Source organism: Xenia sp. Carnegie-2017, unplaced genomic scaffold, assembly GCF_021976095.1.
Source record: "Xenia sp. Carnegie-2017 unplaced genomic scaffold, XeniaSp_v1 HiC_scaffold_14, whole genome shotgun sequence".
Classification (NCBI taxonomy): Eukaryota; Metazoa; Cnidaria; class Anthozoa; order Malacalcyonacea; family Xeniidae; genus Xenia; species Xenia sp. Carnegie-2017.
In genome coordinates, this window is record NW_025813447.1 from 6587680 (window position 1) to 6610247 (window position 22568).

At 35.3% G+C, this 22568-nt stretch overlaps 1 protein-coding gene and 1 long non-coding RNA gene across 2 annotated transcripts; one reads left to right on the top strand and one right to left on the bottom strand.

Annotated features, from left to right (window-relative positions):
• Positions 1-211: 211 nt before the first annotated feature.
• On the bottom strand, positions 212-21617 carry LOC124435144 (probable ATP-dependent DNA helicase HFM1). Its single transcript, XM_046985093.1, is given in 34 exon segments — positions 212-386; positions 1023-1180; positions 1625-1675; positions 5532-5564; positions 5657-5742; positions 5849-5895; positions 6698-6779; positions 7009-7042; positions 7396-7459; positions 7682-7732; positions 7812-7915; positions 8049-8140; positions 8233-8313; positions 8535-8582; positions 10932-11065; positions 11167-11213; positions 11355-11402; positions 11605-11724; positions 12259-12284; positions 12359-12460; positions 12538-12555; positions 12558-12580; positions 12783-12871; positions 13786-13939; positions 14394-14440; positions 14661-14740; positions 14743-14815; positions 14927-15007; positions 15118-15269; positions 15749-15881; positions 16073-16143; positions 20557-20616; positions 20953-21033; positions 21419-21617. Coding segments are annotated over 34 exon segments (2844 nt in total).
• LOC124434756 lies at positions 3971-4516 on the top strand. The gene is made up of 3 exons (XR_006944878.1): positions 3971-4156; positions 4237-4313; positions 4446-4516. It is a non-coding gene; the product is annotated as an uncharacterized LOC124434756 (long non-coding RNA).
• Positions 21618-22568: the final 951 nt, after the last annotated feature.

A 22568-nucleotide genomic window follows, 5' to 3' on the forward strand; every position in this document is an offset into this window, starting at 1 on the left:
TTAAACGAAATTTCTCGTGTGTAAATGAATGATAATGAATACTTGGTTTCATTTTAACATTAACAACAGTACATGCAAAAATCTGTGATAAGTGTGCGAATTGCGCTGAAAACTTTGATTCCCACAGAATAGAAGATGTCCCAGTTTTTCTTCTTATTACCTTCAATATTACCATTATGTACCATCACGAATTTTAGAGCATTTGATCCAACTATGGCAATGATAAATCACGAAGGCGATATTTTGATGGATCAATTTTTTTACCTATACATTGTGAGTTACCTAAATCTTGGCTGATGACGTCTATTGTTAATTCTGAAGCAGCATGCGCCCTGTTGACTTCAATTGTTTTCGACCATATTTCAGTTTCAAAGAATATCGAATCGCTAAAATTGCACACGAAAAGCCAAAGTGCTTGGTTATGATTAATAAATTCGCACAACTCATAATGACACACCTAATTATTTTTATGTGGAAAAAAGGAATTTTGTTTGCCATGATAATACATGGACCTGTAACATTAATGTGGAAAAATATACTTTATGGATTGAGAAATTCAGTGTACGAAATAAAAAGATATGTTTTGAGTGCTTTTATATAAATAAAACTGAGGCGAAATTGGTCTAATTCAATTTAAGCCGTGCAATTGGTTTATGCTGTCTTCGTTTGACACTTAATATCCAATAGAATAAGAACAATTAATAAAGCAGATGCACTGATTAGTCTATACTTGAGTTTTCATTAGCCTGTGCAAACCAGTCTGTGCTCAATCAAACAAAACTATCAAATCAAATTTGCAAATCAATCATGAATAGAGAAAACGTTTGTTTTGAATTTTTCTGTTTAGTATTTTTGTTATTTTATAAAAGAAATGCAAAAGATGTTTTTCGTATTTGCACGATGGCTTATGCAAACCTCGGAGCTTGTACTGATCTGCTCTAGATTTTTCTAAACGTCTCCTCTGTTTTCATATGCCCGTACAAACACAGTAAACATCTTTCATTTCTTAAATAAAAACTTACGATAGTCTTTGCTTGTTCACAACAAAATTATCAGCATCTCCAATTAATAAAAGACAATAATGAAATCCTGTCGACTTTCCTCCTTCTTGACGTTTTTCATGGTTCACCATCGTTATAGATATCATCAGCTCCGCCTTGGATACGCTGTAGCTCGTTGTCTATAATGAATTTCATATCTTTTAGACGACTGACTTTGTGTTGCGCGCGTGCCCATTGTAAAAAACGTTTCTGCACTAATATAAACATAGTTGTTTGGTTCTCGCGTGGGACTTAACAAAGCATAGATTTGAAAGGTTGCAACCTTTAAGCGTTTTCTTAAGAAAACTGTCACGAAGTGTGCTAAAATCCAACTATAAAATTTTTTGTTTGACTGTACGGCTGGGTGGAGGCGTCAAGCACGAGGGACCTGATTTTGGTCAAATTTGCATCATTCGGAGTTGATATTCCACGTTACTTGTTAAGAAAATCAAATCTTAGGCAATTATTATATCTCTGGCAAGAAATCTTTTGTCTATAAGAACTGAAGCCTCGATATATTCTGTACAATTGGAATTATCTCATTTTCCTACTCTGTAATCTGTCTTTCACATGGTTAGCCTTACTTGATCAATGCTGACTTCATACTTAGGTAGACATGAGTAGATATCGTGCAGCTTTGTCACACTTTTGTCACGGAGCTCTTACCCGTGCCAGTTAGTTTCCAGTCCCCTGAAGTTGATCGGTGCGCGCGCATGTCAACCGGAAATAGGGTTTAATAAACATGGCATGGCATTGGATGGCGTGAAAATCGGAAATACGACAAAGCTGGAAGTTGCATGCTATTGACAAAGTAACATTAGATCCGTTTCCTTTTCTCAATCGAAGGTAAAAACGGTAGAAAACGAGGTAATTGCATTTTATAGCTTATACTTTATCGAAAGGTTTACATTTTATCTCTTGAAACAAATGGAATTGAATGTAGACATTGATCTGACATGAAGAATGAACAAATTGCTTTTGGAGTCAGAAAAGAATGAAATAACTGTACGTCAAAGTTGTTAGAAAATAAACTTTTAGACTGCTATGCTGAAGAAATTGCTGCAATGATAAGCGCTGAAGTAAATAAGAACTGCAATGGATGCATGATTGATCACCTCTCTCAACTTGTCACTTGCACAATATCTGCAGAGCACTTTTTAGAAATGAGACATTTTATGTAGCAATGTGCATTTGTGGGCAAATGAGCAAGTGTTGAAGCAGTTATGAGCATTTGACCAAGTGCTCATAGTAATTATGAGCATCAATGAGCATTGCTCATCTGCTCATAAGACGACTAAAGGTTTAAACTATTGTATATAAATTATACCAAGTTGTTATCATAAAGCAATTTTGTTCATTATCTAACATGAGCAACTATTTTTGGTGGGAGTTTAAATGAGCAATACCCATAAATGAATAAAACTCCCCCCCCCACTCCCCCCAAAAAAGTTAATATAAGTTTCTCATGTTAGATAATGAACAAAATTGCTTTATGATAACAACTTGGTATAATTTATATACAATAGTTTAAGCCTTTATTCGTCTTATGAGCAGATGAGCAATGCTCATTGATGCTCATAATTACTTATGAGCACTTGGTCAAATGCTCATAACTGCTTCAACACACTTGCTCATTTGCCCACAAATGCACATTGGTACATAAAATGTCTCATTTCTAAAAAGGCAGTGCCGGCGGAATGAGCTGCAGATATTGTGGAAAAGTATTCAATCGAGCTTTCAACTTACGCAGACACGAAAAAGAATACTGTCCACTAAGGGATGAGGAAAAAATGTCTCAATCAGATTCAGACAGTCAGGGAATGCATTTCGAAGATAATGTTTCTACATATTCAACAGATGAATCTGAAAGTTCAATGTCAATAGAAAATGAGGCTGAAACTGGAGAAGAAACTGATCCTTGGATACCTTTGATAGAAGAAGCAAGGGAAAGAAGTAATGTAGATTTCGATGAGATGAAGGAAAGCCTTGTGAACAGTGGTCTGGATGAGCAGACAGCTGAAAATCAAGCATATTATAACATTCTACCGAAACTTCAAAAAGAATTGGAAAGTATTTATATGCAACGTCTTATGTGGATAAGCCAACTGAAAAAAGATCCCATCCACAGAAAAATAATGCATACAAAGAAAGGGTTTATAGAAAATGACGACTTTGATCCACAGGAAGCTATGGAAGCAGCTATTGATAAGAGAAAGTTTCTCATCAACAGACTTTTAAAAGAGTACAGCCTTGGTGAGATTGCCAATGATGAAGAAGATTAACTTTGTTAGATGAATTCGTTTCATAACAACTTGTATCTTATTTTGAACTGACGTTGTTCAATAAAATCTTTTGATTTTCAGTTTAGTGTGAAAATTACTTTAATATTCCATAGCTGTAAAAATCCTCTGCTATTGTTTCTATCTCTATCTGTTTAATGGAAACATGCCAAGAAAGCCTCTTAGAGCTATAGATACTGCGCGAAGCTCGATGTTTTTGAAATAAATTTGCGCCTTCATAAGATGAGAAGGGAAATTCCCTAAAGTGATGATGCATGAAATAGCTCGAATAATATTACGCTTACGGCACACTTCTACCTATATACGCGACTTTCAGCAGTAAACCGGTTATTGCAAGCCTGAAACAACTAAAATTGTTGTGCCACATCGCATCTTGAATGCATAAGTTAATAAATTTAAACCACTATAGGCAGATACGCTTGTGGTATCAATTACTGCAATATCAATATCAAACGCGCGTTGCACTTTTATCAGTTTATTGCCCTAACTTCTTCGTTTAAATTCTCCTAATGCAATCTCTAGCAACCAGTAAAACAAACGCATACTAAAATAAAAATAACGTTTGTAAATCTAAGAAGGACAGAATTAAAAGCTAGGATACTGCACAGATCTTACCCACGCCACATTATTCAAGATCATACTATTCAATGGTAATTTATAATTTACATTTGCGAGATGGCAACGAAGGTCACATCTCAAGCGCATGTGTAGTGTATCTCAACCACTTACGAAACAGAGAGCCTTTGTGGAGATGCAATATCCAAACATGCAATCGAAGAAGGATGGCCTCGCCATAAGCGTCGTTTTATACCTTCAGTAAGTACCGTTTGTCTTTTTTCTGTTCCTTAGGGTGTTTGTATTAACTTTAACAGAGGCGTCGATTTTTTTTTTTTTAGAAAAATGTGATAACTGTGATGATTATCTTGTAAAACCCTCGTGTGGGCATGTATCGTCTCATAAAAGACCTTATCGAGTAAGTTTTAATTCGTTTGTAGTTGTCGTAAAATGTTTTTTTCTATGTAATATTATATCGCTTACGTATATGTATACAGAAGTGCTAACATGTAAGCAGCAAATTCATACATGTTTCTTATATTTCTTTTAGAACAATGTGTAATGGTTTGACCTTACGAATCGAACGGGAATAAATAAAAATATATATTTACAAAAGCTTAACGACTCGTGTTTCAAGTTTGTTCTTTTTATCCGAAACAAACATTTTACGCCAATCGTTACAAGTGTATTTTAGTATCTCAAGTCCATTAACGGGTGGCTTGACATCTTCAATGCTTTTCATAAAATCTTTGATCACAATCTCTTCGGACACATTTTCCAAGGCATCATCAAAATGCAACAACATACGCTCGTCATGCTCCATCATGAGACAGTCATGCTTGCGTTGAGAGGGGTGATCAATCATGCATCCATTGCAGTTCTTATTTACTTCAGCGCTTATCATTGCAGCAATTTCTTCAGCATAGCAGTCTAAAAGTTTATTTTCTAACAACTTTGACGTACAGTTATTTCATTCTTTTCTGACTCCAAAAGCAATTTGTTCATTCTTCATGTCAGATCAATGTCTACATTCAATTCCATTTGTTTCAAGAGATAAAATGTAAACCTTTCGATAAAGTATAAGCTATAAAATGCAATTACCTCGTTTTCTACCGTTTTTACCTTCGATTGAGAAAAGGAAACGGATCTAATGTTACTTTGTCAATAGCATGCAACTTCCAGCTTTGTCGTATTTCCGATTTTCACGCCATCCAATGCCATGCCATGTTTATTAAACCCTATTTCCGGTTGACATGCGCGCGCACCGATCAACTTCAGGGGACTGGAAACTAACTGGCACGGGTAAGAGCTCCGTGACAAAAGTGTGACAAAGCTGCACGATATCTACTGACATGCGACAGCTTCTTTCACCTAGCACATAAAAAGTAAGTCTGTATGTATAAATACTCAACCTGCATACCAGCACACTTTTTCATGCGACAAAATGTTTTCAAAATACGCTCGTAAATAAATCTTTAACGAGAGCATATTGATGGTATAAAGCTACTTTCTAATTCGCTGAACACAAGCTTTCAAATAATGAATTTCCAGTTACTCTTGTGGGTCATTTGACTGACCAGTGTATTTCTTGGGTTGTGTACGGGAGTTATTGAATGTATTATTTGCCTCAATGTACCTGGTTGCCAAATGGTGGGTGTCGATTGACGATCTTTAAATGAACATAGGTAGGATGCAAATTTGAATACTTGATAAATCATGGCTATATGGTGATTGATTGAAGTGGAACACGGCAGCACTTACCAACTCAATTTCTCTCGGGTTTTTTTCTTCAATCTTTTGAAATGATATTAGTACCGCGTTAACGAACATAGTCGACATTGTCACTCCTATTATGTCAAATTAGTGCAATCGTGAAACCTGCACATCTTTGTTTTTTTGGACACCTTCAAAAATAAGCGCTTTCTAACAGTTTCAACGACCATTTATACATACCAAATTTATCCAGTTGCTTTGAAACATATTTTGAATTTTCCCAGATTCTGCAATGAAATTGTATGCAGTACAGTGCAAATATATGCATAGCATTTTCGTTTGATTTGTAGTATGATTTTGAAGTGTTTATGAAAGCGAATATATCCAGGTCGTTATTGATCATAATAATACATTAATATGATCAATATACATGTTGGTCATTGTTCGGTTACAGTTTGTGTCCTCTTTCCTTGCGAGTTATCGGGGTTTTTGAGTTTTAATATTTGACGTCGGAAGTTGCATTTAATTGGGGTACAAAATTAAGAAATTCTTTTGTTTGTTGGTTTTATTCCTATTGTTTATTAGTGCTGCTTCTATAAAAGTAATAAGAACTTGCAGAAAATTTTGTGTCAGAAGCATTATATATAATGTGTGTTAAAAAATAAAAGTGTCTGTGGATCTTATAAATGATTTGTTGATCTTTCGACTCGGTGCTTCGAGCCTTCTTCGGAATAGTAGGAAGTTATCTACGCAATTCACACCATCCACTCATATTAATCCACCCGCTAATCCAATTAGACGCTCAAAACATCTACAAGCTAAAAATAACTGTAATTAGATAACTTCCTTATTATTCTGATGAAGGCTCGAAGCAACGACTCGAAAGCTCAATAAAAATCATTTATAAAATCCGGAGAAACTTTTATTTTTCAACATTAGTGCCTGGATTACCAATTTTCAAGCTTATATTGTGTATTGTATATGTATAATTAAGACATCTCTAATTCAGAATTGTAGCACTTATTGTATATGTGTTATCATGTGTCAAATGTTAATATTTAGTGTTATACTTAATTGAGAGTAACGCACCTTGATCTGAATCATTTGCTCAACTGAAGTGCGTTCATCAATAAGTTGTGATTGCATTGCAGCATACAAAATTCATATAAACCTGTCAAAAAAACGGCAACTTAGTTCAACTTTGCAATTGAAATAATTAATAGAAATGCAATATTCAACCTATAATAATTATTTCTAAAGATAGTAAATACCACGGTGAATGGTAAAAGTAATATAATAAGTTGATAGTTCTTAAACAGTCTCATGGTATGTTATCTTTAGAACTATTTTCAGATTTGTCACCACGACAAAGTCTATTTTATTATAATAATTATTCTTACATTTTGAAACGCGTTGTCCCGATCGAAAGATTTTCTAGAAAATTACATAGACGTGCCTATAACTTGGGAAGATAGCTATAAATTACCAGGACATGGGAAGGGCGCCTGGTGATTGTTGAATGAAATTTCGTCTTTAAAAAAACAATTTTAGCAGGAAATTCCGAAGATCGATAGTTGGGGGGAGGGCTCATATTCATACATCCATGCTATAATCCGTAGAAAACAATGGATTTCGAGGGAACTTAATACGGCATATCATGCATGTATGAACACTAGCCCCCCCCCCCAATCATCGATCTTCTGCGGTCCCTGGTTAGTTTTTGATGGAATAATATTTAACTGGTGCATTTTGAAGTTCTTTTAAATTGCATTGCATAGAATAATTACCGTAACATCTTGATTCAGAGAAAATTCGTTTATATGCAGGCAACCAAGAGACGCTTGCAGCAAACTTCAAAAGAAGATATAGGAAATCGTCATTTCCTCGAAAGAAACAGAATGTGCACCACCCCATAAAGTTTTGATACCTCCTTTTTCGGTATAAGAAATATTGTAATATAATTTGCTTTTCTCTGCTTCATCATTATATAGCTTTACATCATTAACATGAAAGTCGCATGTTGCACATTACAAATGTTCAGAAACAGACAACCTTAAACAAACTATACTATACCAGCTGATTTTATGCTCCGTAGTCTTAATTCTTCCATTGATTGGAAACCTTCAAATATACAGACATTTGCTGAATATTTTTAGTTGCAAGGCTCGCAATAACCACGAAATATCGGTAAATATATTTCCGAATGGTGGGTCGATGTTTGTCTTTGTTCAAAGTATTGAGCACTTTCTTTTCGTTATTCCTCAGCTTCAAATCAATGAATTCCTTACATTGACATACGATATTAACCTATATAAGTAGTTGAAAGTAGCTTTGATATGATTCTTATTCGTGATGAGATTGCAACATCGTAAGAAGAGTTTGCATAGCAACTTTCTGTGTTTTATACATAAGATTCATCAGGAAGTTTTACTTGTTTTACCAAATCATTTAAATCTTCATCGCCTTGTAATCCCAAAAATAACTTGAAGGACTCAAATGCCAAACAGTATCTTGCCATTAGTTTGCCCATATCTGTAAAGTTATGCGTGACATGTATGAGTACGGTTGCTTTTGGGCTTTTAAATTCCTCTAAGCCATGATGGGTATTGATGATTTATATGTACCTGTTGGTCTGAGGTCAAATCCTTCATCCATTTGTACCAGTCCATGATTCCGTAGAGTGTTCAAGCTTTTCACACACATATCTGTTTTCATACAATTTTTTATTACAAGAATATTGACAATTAATGAAGAACAAAAAACTGTATTCTATGCAGTAATTCAGTTGCCATTTCTTACACAAAGTACAAGCCCTGAATCCTTTGCTCACAATACAAAGAATTCAGCAGTTTTAATTTTGTTGGACTATATCTTGTATCAGACATTTTTTATATATTGCTCATTGTGTCAGAGAGCTTGGCATTACCTTGAAGCTTTTTTTCCAAGACGTCCATTTCAAGACCTTTTGGGATACCTTAAGTAAATAACAGTTACCTTTTTCACGCTTGGTTTTGAACATTGTCAAACCTCTCGTTAAAATTCCATCGAAAAAGGCCTAATAAAAGTTTATAACGATAGTAAGCTAAAATGCGGGACTTTATCTCTTTGCAGACACGCTTGTCTTTATGCAAGTACAGACATGATAATCTTAAGGCAGCCTTCCAGTTACTTATTCATTTCAATGTACAATATACTATAAAAAATACATGGACAATTAGACACCCCACATTCTCAAATTAAAAACAGTGGCGTAAACAAGGGGAGTGGGGGTGGGGGGTCAAGGGGGTGCTCAGCTCCCAATGAACAAAGGTAATGCTCTCGCTAAAAGACGAAACTGTGATAGAAATTAGGAAAATGTGCGGTAACTACCAATCCCAACTTGTTTTATCGACAAGTTGTTCACCAAGTTTTTTAAAGTCTAAGGCCTAGGCCACACTATCGTCCATATCGACGAAAATTAGAACGAAAACTGCCGCAACGAAAATTTTGAACGAAAACTCGACGAAAATTTCGTTTTTGTGCGTATTAGAAGAGTTGAACTTTTGACCTTTTTCATCAACAAAAACGCATACTATTGGCTAATAATATTAGACTTTGTACCCATACATGGCGGAGTGGCAGGAAGTTTTGATAAATCTGATGCGAGAAAAACCAATTTTGTATGATAAAAGTCACCCGAATTATAAGGACTCGAGGAACAAGAAAAGAAATCACTGGCAAGATGTTTTGGATGACTTTAATAAAATTACGGACTTGGCGTGGGATAGTGAGTATTATTGATAGCCGCCGACACACTTTTTATATCAAATCATGTATTTCCATTATTTTTTAAACATTTTACAGTTGACGCTATCATGAAAAAGTGGTGTAATCTGCGTGATTCGTTCATGCAGTACAAAAGGCAGTACAATTTTAAAAGAGCTAGTGCTGTTGCTGCCACTGACGAGCCGAATTGGAAATGGTGACACTTTGATTTGTATTTGAAAAAGCAATAACTTTTTCTTAAGAAGAAGTAATCTTTTTCTTTTAGATATCGCCATTTTTTATAATCCGTCAAAAACGCCGCTTGCTTATTGGCCAAAAAAGTTTTGGCTTTGCAAACATGCTTGTAATTTTTCGTCGTGTCTGGCATGCATTTCGTGCACGAATTTTCGTTTCGTTTTCGTCAATATAGACGATAGTGTGGCCCAGGCTTAAGAGCAGAAAAAATATGTCTATAATGGCTATTAAGCGTACTTTGACAGATATTCTCGCCCTTCAGACTTGGGCTACTTCGCTGCAGTCTTAGGCCATGTCCACACGTATACGGATTTATAAAAACACGGAGATTTTTTCCTCCGTTTCTGAAAATATTTGCGACCACGCGTAGTGTATTTGAATAGTTTTCGCCTGTTTACACGTATACGCAAAAACAGAGGAAATTCAATACTTGTAAGCACTGAGCATGCGTATTTACTTGTAATAAGAGATTCTTCAAACTTTGGCAGCATCAAATTGCAATATTTATTATTTGTATTTTGGATTTATTAACGTCTCTTTTGGATCGTGGGGCGCTCTGTTGATTTTATAAGTTTATAGAAAAATTAGAATGGTATAAAGTCAAATGAAGGCTCCACCAAAGGAAAAGGCAAAGTCGAGTGTTATATTTTGTGGCATTTTGTGACAAATAAAGCATCTTCATAATATTCACCCGCTTTCTTTAGTATTTATCACTGCAACATGCAAGTGAATGCATGCTATCAAATTTGAAATTATTCCAATAAAATAGCAATGCACTTGTGACCCGCCATTTTAAAAAGTACTCGGACCACTCAATTATGAGACTGGACTCGATTATTGACGTCGTCGTTTTCAAAAACCTCCGTTTTCACCCGTCCACACGTAAACACAAAACCGTCGTTTTCAAAAGTCTTCACTCTGGAGAGCGTATTCGAAAACCTCCGTTTATGGTCACCGAAAACGCCGTTTACGTGTGGACGTAAGGCCAAAACGGAGGAAAAACTTCCGTTTTCAAAAATGTCCGTATACAAGTGGACGGGGCCTTATAAAAAAACTCACTCGTCCCTGTTTATACGTATAGTCGAAACTATACTATTACATATACCAAATACACACCCTCAAAATCATACCCCCAAAGCACGGGAAATCGCTATTGAGGTACTCTAGATTTAGAACTTGCAGGGGGAGCAAGTTCCCTAACACCCCCCTAGAAAGCTGAGAAAGGCTCACGAGTTCGAAAGTATGCCCCTCGAAAGTTTATGTCTGGCCACGTCACTGATTCGAAAATCGCTAATTTTAGAAAAAAAACACATCGTTAACGCACCGTAATACATTGGATTTTTCAGTATCCGTAAGTACAGAAATGTAGATTTCAACCATCCCAACGCTATGGAAACGTCTGTTATCGTGTTTAGAACTATTTCTGAGTTCAAGTGTTCTATAAGGTTTTTGTGCAAACTGTAGAGAAAAATTTGCAGAGATGTATAACGTAGGTAGCTATGATAACATTTTTTGTTGTATGCTAGTGACAAGGAATTGCCGTATTTGTTTACATTCACCTGCTTTCGATCTTTTGCGTTCCTCCAATGAGAGCTTCGTATTTTAACTGCAGTATTTTATTAGGAAGCAAAGTATACTCAAAAATGAACAAGCCAATTGTTGATAAATTAACTAAATCGTATACTTTAACGATATTCGTAAAGCTCTATTCACTTAAATTTCTGCTGATCCAATGACAAATTTCTACCTTATTGGAATCCTTCGTCATTATAACTGCTGTGGCTGAATTATCGAACTACATTTGAGAAAAAATAGTAATTGGTGGTGCAATTCAAGTGAATGAAGATCGTCAAGGTTGGTATAGTCCTGAGAAGGACTGTTTTTGTTGTTGTTGACTGACGTTTCGACAACCTTGGCGGTAGTCATCTTCAGAGTCAAAAAAAATGTTACAGAAATGAAACAGAACTTTCTGCACCATTGAATGTACTACTATATACCTGTGGCCTTCGCGCTCTGCCGGTCATTTGCAATATTTGAGATTCAGCATATTCTTCAAAAACCCCTTTGACATATTGCATTGTCGATTTAATGATAACGAGGTGGGCGGGAAGATTCACCTGAAGGAAAGGAGACAAATTGTTTATATCTGTCGATGCGTATACTATTGCTATGAAGCCAACGATAATTCGTATTACAAATGTATTGGATAAATATCTTGTAAAATGACAATACACTACGTTCTTTGATGAATCATTTGAATTTGAATACTTTACTTGAGTTGGTTTTAAAAGTAAAGAAACTCTCGCAAAAGCAAAACTGGATAAAAGATTTTACGTCTCATCTTGAAGAAAATGGCCAGAAAAAATTATCTATTTGTTTTGAGCATGATTCGTGTCTTTATATCCTGTTGAGATAAGCGATATTAAAATGAGATTCGTGGCTATAATTTATGCGTTCAAATTGTTTTTATTTGACAATTACTGATCCATGTTTTCATTGTTTACGACTTTCAGGGCCGCCTTAACGCTTTTATTTTCAAACCTACTCGATGCAAATTTCTTTGTAACATTGCAAGCAGCCCTTTCTTTCACTCGATTGACAGCGAAAATTCTTCAGTTCTATGTATGGCATTAACTACAAAATCAACTTACCCCCATAGCCAAGGTACTTGTTGCAACTAAAAAGATACATTCGTGTGTTATCTTTTTTCGATGGACGATAAATTTTTCGAAATATTCTGGAAGCACTTACACAAAACTGGCAATTCTCCATTCGTGAACATCGCCTCAATTAATTTCCTATCCGAGGAATCTAAACCTGCGTGATGATAAGCTACACCACAAATCACCAGATCTGCAATGAATACAATCGACAATACCAATGTATATTCAATCTGTATATTTGGAAATTGAAACTTTATGAGTATTTACCTCTGAGTTTCGATTCAGTAATGTGTTTGCACAACGCTGCAATCTAAGATTTAATGCATTTTATGTTTACATTTAACATGCTTTTAATTACTGGTGTATACGTGGGTGGAAAGCATGCATAATTTTTTGTGATTTTATAACTGACAACAGTGTTGGTAATGATGAACTTCATGTTGTAATCAGAAGTACATATGTCTCAGTGAAAAAAAATAACTTTCCAATCGAATATCATCACATCACTGTACCTTTGTCTGTGTTCCGAACTCATTACAAAGCGAGCATCTTTTATCAGTATGCTTCCAGCTTGTTGGGTACTCTTTCTTGTGGAGCAAAACTTTGCAAAAGAAAAAACAGTAGTGCAATAAATGGGAAAAATATAGCAGCTTGTTTCATACGTATTTTTATAAAATAAAAGATACCAGAAATTACTAGAAATCATTAAAGTGTGTTGGGTAATTTAACTAACTCGGAGAACACCTATAGACGAAGGCTAAAGATAAATTTTCTTACAATAATGGGGATGTTGGTGTTGTAAGCGTAAATCAATGCTTAATTCTTATTTTAAATTTCTAATTACACGCATCCAGCCATTTCTATTCTAAATTATTATGGAACTATTGGTTGGTTTTAATTCTATTTCGTCCTTGGCTACGTCACTAAGAAGTCTTGGGAGATAAAACGCGCGGTTTCAAGATCATCAAATTCGAGCGTAAATTTTACAACGATCAGTTACAGAACGTTATTTTCTTGACTATTTTACCATTTAACAAAGCATGGCGTGTACACGTGAAGAGTAAAAGACTATGTGAATGTCGAAACTCCTTGGTTTTGCTGAACTAGATGAACAGGGTGACATCGTTGAAGAAAGTCAAGAAGTGCAAGTCACATCGAGTACTCTGAATGTAGCATCCACCCAATGCAGGATGAGTCATGCAATGATCGTAATTAAAGGAGTCAATCACTCAGGTTAATGCAGGAGAAAACTGACTCTTGAAACACGTATTTTAGTACATCACTAATAAAATATTTAAAATTGCTCAAGACGTTTTTCAATCGTGATGTTAGGTAGTTTGTTTTATGTAATGAATAGAAAACATTGTATGCAAGCGCACTTTATGTTGCAGATAACCTTAAACCACCGTAAAGTGCTCCTTTTTCTACATATATCACGATCGATTCGAAGAATAATCAAGACATTTCATTTTGTCGTTTCACTATGAAATGAATAAGTGGATAATTCACACATACCACTAATGTTGGCTTGTTTTCGGAGTATGTCTGTATGATGCTGTTCAGTTTGTAATTTAATGAAAGATCAAATCGAAAGTTGGTGATTTTGTTGTTACACGGATAGCCTATTACAACTTTGCGTAGTTTTACTGGCCGATAGCTGTCGTCCATACTAGAAATGAATGAGATGTTTGATGATTAGTTCACTAATTATTTTCATTATTTTATAACGCGAGTAGGTTTTTTCACAAGAAAAGCTCAGAAATGGAAACTTAATTGGTAACTACATTGTTTCCTTAATAACTCGTGTGATGTTAAAACAAGCTATGTATTCCAAGTGCTTATCAAAAGGAATCTTATTTCAAAACTTTAGAGTTTGTATGTATGGATGAATTTTTTTGGAGCTTGTTTGTCGATAGTACTTTGAAATTTAATGTTCAATTCTTATACTGCGCATATAAAATATGCAAACTGTGCTAAATATAAGATGAAGCACTCTTCTCTAGCGTGTTTATCTACCTGTAATTGAAGTAGGAGCCGCACATATTTCTAGTCGAGTGTTTGGATGAAATTAATAAGTCTTCGAATTCCCCTTTCGATCTAATACTCGTATGAAGTTGCAATACCTGTATGTTGCTGCCGGATCATCGTCTGTTCCAAACCATTTTCCAATCTGAAAGGAATAACATAATGTAGTCAACCTAATGTCTTTAGTCAAGCTCTCAACCCAGACGAGAAACTAAAACGCTATTTGGGGTGTATTATATAATTAGTTATGCCCTGCTGATTGCTTTAGAAAGCTAATTTTCTTTCAATTATTTTCAATATATCAATATACACTCCTCTAATTAACGTTATAATTTCACCCCTGCTCAAACCACGATGTTACTCACGTCATTAGCATTAGGTATGGTGGCTGATACGGCCAGGAATCTTATATTTGTTCTTTTCGATGACTGATTCGACTTTCTGTAGTCTTGACCGTTTTCATTCTGCTTATCACTGCTTCCATTGTTGGTCCACGTGACTCGTCGTTCAGTAAATGCACCTGGTTATTTTTTTATATAAAAAAGATTGCAAGTTATTTGTTTGATGTACATGTACTGGGACACCATGTTTAGTAGCTACCATTATTATAAAGTTAGTCACAGCTAGATACCTCGTCAACGAGAAATAATCGTACAGCTTGCACCAGAGCTTTGTTATCTTTCCATTTCCTTGTCATACTGTCCCATTTTTCCTGGAAAAAAATTTCATCATACTCAGGTCTAGTTGTGGTGGATCAAGATTATATGTTTCAAAACTACTTAAATGAAGTATGCTACTAAAAGCATTCGTTTGGAAGCCGACCGGCGTCGTCATGAAAATATTTGCTGTTTGCAATTCTAGATAATCGTCCAATTCACTGTCACCAGTTAATTCTTTGCATGTTAATCCAATAGGATTGAATTTTTTCGACCAATCATCGTATCTTTCACTACACAATGCCTTCATGGGTGCCACTGTAAAATATAGTGACGAAAAATTTATAATTAACAAATAAAAGTTGTTTGCTGTGTTCATACAAGCTCGTGAAAACCGATGAAACTTTTCGGAGAACTCGAGAGTAGTGCAAGCCCGAAGACGAAAAGTCAATGGTTTGCACTTGCCCAAAGCTCTCACAAACGCCTCCTATAACATGTACTTATGATTGATTTGCAAATTCTCTTTGATTGATTGATTGATTGATTTAATTGTTAAGCTCAGATCAGTTTGCACAAGCTAATGCAAACTCAGCTATAGATCTATCAGCGCAGGCATTTCATTGTTATTATTTTATAACAAGGGATGACAAGTGAATGTCACTCGAATGTAATTTATTCAATTTGTTAGTGAAAAGTAACGAACAGGAGTGGAAAAATTAAATGGATCAGGATAATAAAGATAAAAAGAACATATGTAAGTGCATTGGCAATGCATATTTCTCCAAAATACAACTTACTGTAAACAATCTTGAAGTTTTTTTCCCTGTCTGGAAAGTTCATTAACAATCTGACTATAGCCAATTCAAAAATGACCGTTTTCCCGGAACCGGTAGGAGAACAAACAACAATTGGTTTATCTGTGTAAAGCACCTAGAAGATTCAAACGCTGTGTAAAAAAGCAGTACAGGGATTATATATATGTAAGAGGACAGGAATTTCCTAAACTCGTAAAATTTCCTTAAGTGGATTTTCGATCTTTTACTTTTACTATAATAATTATTTGTAGCGTAGTTCACCTGAGTAAGACCAAAACTTTAAAAAACGAGCAAAAATATACTTACATCATCAAGTACTTTTGACTGCACGAAGTTAAAGTATGGAAATGATGAAAACACACCACGATACTCTTGGGCTTTAACAGACAGAAGTTAAGAAAAAATATTTACTGATATATATGTCATCGGTTTTCATAAGCACCTCATTTCTCAAATCGAGATGGTGTATTCTCCATTCCTTAAATAATATTGAAGAGATGTCGAGAAAAATATTTACATAAGTAGTTTGTCACATTTAAGATAGGAATAAAAAACTTTACATTACATCCGAAAATTTTCAAGAATGTTTTCAACAAAAAACATCATGCAATTTATAAATACATTGTGATAAAACAAAAATAAAGAGAGTCACATAAATTGTTTCCTTTTGCCGTGGAAAAGCATGAGAACGTTTATCGCAACTATCAGCTATTATTTCACTAGTTTGTTGGAGGGAACGCAAACCATGCACTTCATGTGAGTTATATAAAAAATGGTTTATAGTAGGTTATGAGAGGACAGTTGGTTTTAAAAAAAGGTCATCAACGCAATCCTTAAACACTTTATGCATTATCGGTGCAAACAAAATTGGTGCAAGTCTTGTTTGAATTTTGATTCTAAACTAGTTTCTGCTGAAGAAGGCACGTATTTATCATTAAAGTTGCTTCTTGAACAAAGCAACTGAAAATTCTGTTACATTAGCCAAAAATAGCTTCTTTATAGCTGACATTTGAGATGTTAGGGCATCAAAATCTAGCTGAATTTACTGTCAGGGCATCAAAATCTAGCTGAGTTTACTGTTAGGGCATCAAAATCTTTCGAAAGTAGATTCCGGAGTAACGACAGTAGTCTATTATGAAATCTTCTGGAGTAACGACAATGCCAATTTAGAAATGCCAAGCTTATTTTTCTTATTCGTCAAAATATTTAAACACAAATAGATCATCATTATTTTCAATTTCAACTAATCATTATTCTTCAAGATGAAAGTTAGTGCGTCATCAAATCAAATTTTACATTAATAACAAGCTTAAAGCAGCTAGCATATTGCTTAAAACGTCGTTTGACATGCAGCTGCTCCAATAAAAGTTCTTAAATCGAATTGTCCTAATAAAGAATTAAGATGATTATGAAAGATTTGGTGGCCATTGTGTGGAATGGACTTCATGTTAGCTGTATGTATTTTTTAAGAGGTTGTTGGAAAAAAATTCCGTAAGATTAGTTTTTCGTTTACAAGAAATTTAAGGGCTCAAGCTTCATCAAACACCACGAGTTGAATTAACGGTGAAAAAACTTCAATAAAGCATTTTGATATGCCTTTCTATATTTAACGTGTCTCATACCGTAGTAAAAGGATTGACAATTGAGTTTATTCCGTACAGCTCGTAGTTGATGACGACATACCAGACATGCTGGCATGTTTCCGTTCACGTGTATACCAAGATTCTGGCCACTGCGCCTGGCCCGAAACAACAGAAGAAAAAGACAAGTACGATAATCAACACGGTTTTAACAGTGCGCAAGGTGCGAAGTACTTTACGTAGCATGGTTACATTTTTGTTATGCTCTAGCTGGCTTTTGTTCTCAGCCAGGATTTGCTTGCGCTGTCGACTTGCAATTGTTAGTATTCTCAAATTCAAGGCGATCAACACAATAAATGGAATGTGGCCTATTAAAACTGTGGTCGTCCATGCAATTTCATTCGACAGGAAACATAAGCTTCTAAATTTTGGATATGCCCTGTATTAAAATGCAAAGTGCAGGAGTATAAAACTTCCCAGAGACCATATCCCCGCAATAGATATTTTTGTACGTCTATTTGTGATTATTTGAGGATATTTTAAAGGCTTCGTGATGTAAATGTATCGGTCTAATGTAGTCAACAAAAGATTTGCGACCGAAACCGATAAGAGCATCCAACTAGTACATCGACTAAATTTACAGAAAACCATTTGGTTGCTGTCCGCATCCCTCATTGTTCTCGTGAATTCTGCAATCCAAATCGGATAGAAAGTAACACAATTCAAGAGATCTGCGACTGCCAAATTTCCAATCAGGTACGATGATGCTGTTGGTATTCCTTTATACTTCCCTCTTGCTTAAATTAAAATAAACTTTGCAATAATTGTATTCCCTATGATGCCTATAATCTTGGCAATCGGTTTCCACACCAATGACAAGATAAGCACCTCGCTTGTAAGCGGGTGTAATTTCGTTGTGTTAGATAAATCAACTCCCATTGATGTTCAACTCCCGAGTTTTTATTCCATGAGTAACTCTTTTTGCATTCGATCTAATTGTCTTGAGCGACAGTGTTTTTATCTTCTTCCGTATGATGATGCACGACTTTTGCTGACTTGTTATCTTGCCGACGTGTTGTGGAGCACTTGTGGCAATATATACTGTTGACCTTGATTTTAGAATAGTTCCTATCACATTCAGCGCTCGTTGTTCGAAAGATGAAGTGTTCTAGAATTGCTCTTTTCTTGCATAAATCGAATTGAATATGTTTGTTTTTCTAGTGATCATGATCAGCATGAATGCAGCTGGACATTTCGTATTGACGGTAATTTCCCATCTGTCGTATAAGCGTAATGCAATGTCTTCCTGAATGTGTTGTTGATGCAATAACACATTGAGTACTGCATTTTTTTAGGGAATTACATCACAAAGTTTAATTGTTCAATACAAAAGTACAATATTGTACATTTCAACTCGTTTCATTAATTAGCATTTCCCCAAGTAACATTCATATGCTTACACCAAAAATGGTGTAAGCATATGCATGGTTATAAAAAAATGGTGAAGGTGATGTTGTCAAAATGGCTTTGTTTAAATGAAAAAAATTTATAATTGTGCATACATCAAAACGTTTTCCACCTAGTATATACAAATGGCAATAAATTTATTTTAATAAAGTAATGTTTAGTTAGGGTAATGACTTGATTTTTATTTCAATTTTTCTTTCTTCAAAAGGACAAGCCTTCCATGACATTTAAACGTCTGGCTTGCTTTCTGCCATTACTGTATGATTATCGTGTGCAAGTGTGCATCTCAAAAATTACTTGAACGTTTGCACATCAAGTGAAAATACGATAAAATGCGATTACAGTTCGTTTTGCACTTTTATCGCCAAAATTTCACTAATTAATATGCTCACGAGAAACGTTAATGTGATCACTTTTCAATGAAATATTTTTTGTTTTCCACATGCGATGGTCTGGTTGTCTTAGCAATGTCACGGGACCCCCTCGTCTAAAGTTATATATTATGGCTAGATTCCGTGCATACTGCATACGGATTTTTTGTCTAAAACCATAATTTCGCTTATCTGCAGTTTGCTTGAAAACAGTTGCTAAAAGCAGTCCTTGAGAGCGTCGTTAGTTTTAAGGCCAAGCTCACACGGTCCGATTTGTCGGATCCGATTTTTATGCATCACAAAAAACGGATCATGTGAACACATATAAAGTGAGCCTCCGACAATAGGATCCGTCATTCTGCTATTTTTGGAAAAATGTATGGAAATAGAACGTGCGCTAATTTTATCGGACAAGATTAAAGAAAGCCGACTGTCCCCAAACTTCAGTCTTCATATTTCCCAAATTTGATTTGGCGTGAAAAATTAGATTTAAAAAAGACTTGGAAACGAGAACAAAAATACGAAAAAATTTATCGATATCGTTTTTCAGATTATGTCTTATTTTATATCCATAAATGTTTTGGATGACACAAGTGGCTGCTCCCGGCCACGACTATAAACATCTTCTAAAACATCCTTATGTCTTATTTTATATCTATAAATGTTTTGGATGACACAAGTGGCTGCTCCCGGCCACGACTATAAACATCTTCTAAAACATCCTGCCAACAAACATATCGGACCGTCTGAACAAGCCATTAAAAAACTTTAATAAGAGATATCTTTGCCTTGGTTAATCGAGAGCGTTGGGCATGAGCTTATTATAATTAAAAGAATAAAAACCGAAAATTCGTTGCAAAAGTTCACTTCCACTTAAACTTTTACGTTCAAAATCAATCTCAAAATTTTCTCGGAAGCGCATAAATCTTTTTTTTTAAAACGTCATGTACGCCATCTAAATTGCATGGAAGAAATTCAATTTTGGAAGAGGAGGAGGGAAAGCTTCGCTAATTTGCGACTTTTTTCATTTCGCACATTTCGTTTTAATTCATGTATGCAATTTTTGTGAATTCCTTGGAAAATCTCCGAAATTCCAAGATTTTCAAAATTTATTTCATGATTTATATTCTTTACCTCTGACAATGGATGATTTTACGGCGTTTCCGGGATATTGTCACGGTGATTTCCGCTATGTTAAATCATCTTGATGTAAATAAAAAGGTGTAGATAAAAAGCGGTGTGGATGGCGTACGCGGACAGCGGACATGGATGGCAGACAGTGTTCTTATACTATATTGAAAAATTAACAATGAAAAAGATAAAATGAAAACGAAAATACTCTGTCTTCCGCGCACAAACTTGAAAAGGATACGAACTTCTGTCACAGATCGTAGAGTTTCATGACGTCTTTCTCCTCCTCTTGATGATGGAACTAGAAATTTAGTGGACAGCACTCTTAAAGTTATGTCTCTTAACACGCAAATATTTAACAGTAAAGTCTCTGTGTCTGTGAAAAGTTCTTTTCAGGAATTTCTCTTACCTGGAATTTTCAGGAATTTACTCTTGCCTCAAGTTACATGCATAAACTAATGAATGCGTGTGGCGACTTGCAATGTTTTCATTAGAACGACACTTTCACACTCGCTCAATAAACTGGTGTCTGCTTATCATTCATCGTGAATATGATCAACAGACTGCACGAAAACAAGTCTAGCAACACCATGTATGGTATGCAAGTGCTGTATAAGGAAATTAAGCCGTTTCATACCGTTCAATATTTTATGATTTGGTGTTCGGTGAAAAGGATGAAACTCGTCGTCTGGAGGCTCAATTTCATAGGATTCGATCGCTATATAAGATTTGAAATAATATGAATTAAGTTTCATTCTTCTAAGAGCTTACGCGATGTTTGTTTGGTTAAAATGGAGGATAGCCAACCCAAATTTGTGACTGCATTTCAACGCACTTCGGAAGAAGCTGGGGCATTTTAAAATTTTTCAATAATTCTGGTGACACTTTTTTGGGGGGGGGTGGGGGGTGGGGAAGACGCTTCGACGGCCAGATCCTGTTATTTGCAATATCTGTAGACTTCTAATGTTTTCTACTTATGAGGTACATATACTTCATCAAGTGACAATTATGCACTTTGTTATCTGCTGCTTTCTCTAGCAATAATAATTAAAACCAAACAGCACTTCTAAAACTAGTTAAATTAGTCACACAATAATTGATACCTTTTTCACGTTGTCTTTCATTTTGACTGCGAAAATCGTTATCTATACAGCCATCAAATCTCGAACCAAACAATTCCAGAGAATAACATCTCATTGACGAAGCACCAGAGCTACGCCACACGGCGCTGGGTTTAGATAGGCCCTCATACGTTGTGTGAGGTTGTACTTTTGCCACAGTCTTACTTTGGTTGCTTCCCATAGAAAACCTGTTCTGTGAAGATTGTGAGAAGAACAGCTGGGAGAAATTATGTGGTGCTGGCGGTATATGGTGCTTATATGGAGCACGGAACTTGTGTATTTGAAAGTATGATTATAAGCATGTTTTGGAATCGAATTCTTCTCTTGATCTTATCTAACATGAGTCTAACATGTTTTCATCCGGATGTAGGACCAGCTATAAAGCCTTGATAATAAATTGATGTGAAAGACTGTATCGGGAAAATTTTTATAATTTGTATATAATCTATATCACGGGCTAATTAGTTACCACGATACCACGATAATAAATGGAAAATTGAAAAAAAATGAAAGAGGAAGTTCCATTTGACATTTCAAATAAAATTTAGACTTTTTATCTGCAAAACTAGCGTCTTGGGTAATTCTTGAGGTTCTTACTGAGTTAGGGCATTGACTACGTAATGTCGAAAGTGAAAACTAGCTTACATATGGTGGTGTTGTACCTGAATTGTACGATATCAAGTATGTTACGACCTAAAGCTTCAAAATTTTGGTGGTTTGATAAAATTGGCTTAGCAAGAATTTTCAAAAATCAAAAAAAGCAACAATATTTGCGAGGAACTTTTGTAATTTTTGTCTTCGTATGGACATTTTTCACGTTTTGCCATTTTATTGAACAATTCATGATTTTCACCAGCATTTTTCAAATTTACTCAAACTTCAAAGGAGTACATAACAGTACCGCAGGGGACCTCCATTAATCCGCCATTGGTAATACCCATTGAGTTCTATAATAACTGGAGCGGCTAAGTGGACTGGGAACTGTTGTAAAAAACATGGCGGCCAACGGTCGTATTTCCGCTGAAATGATCGCTTTGCAGAAAAATAATATTCTCGACCTCCTCCGGATTGATGTTATTGGTTTTCCCGCCTTCAGTTGAAAATTTCAAATGCAATTGCAAGCTGTATGATA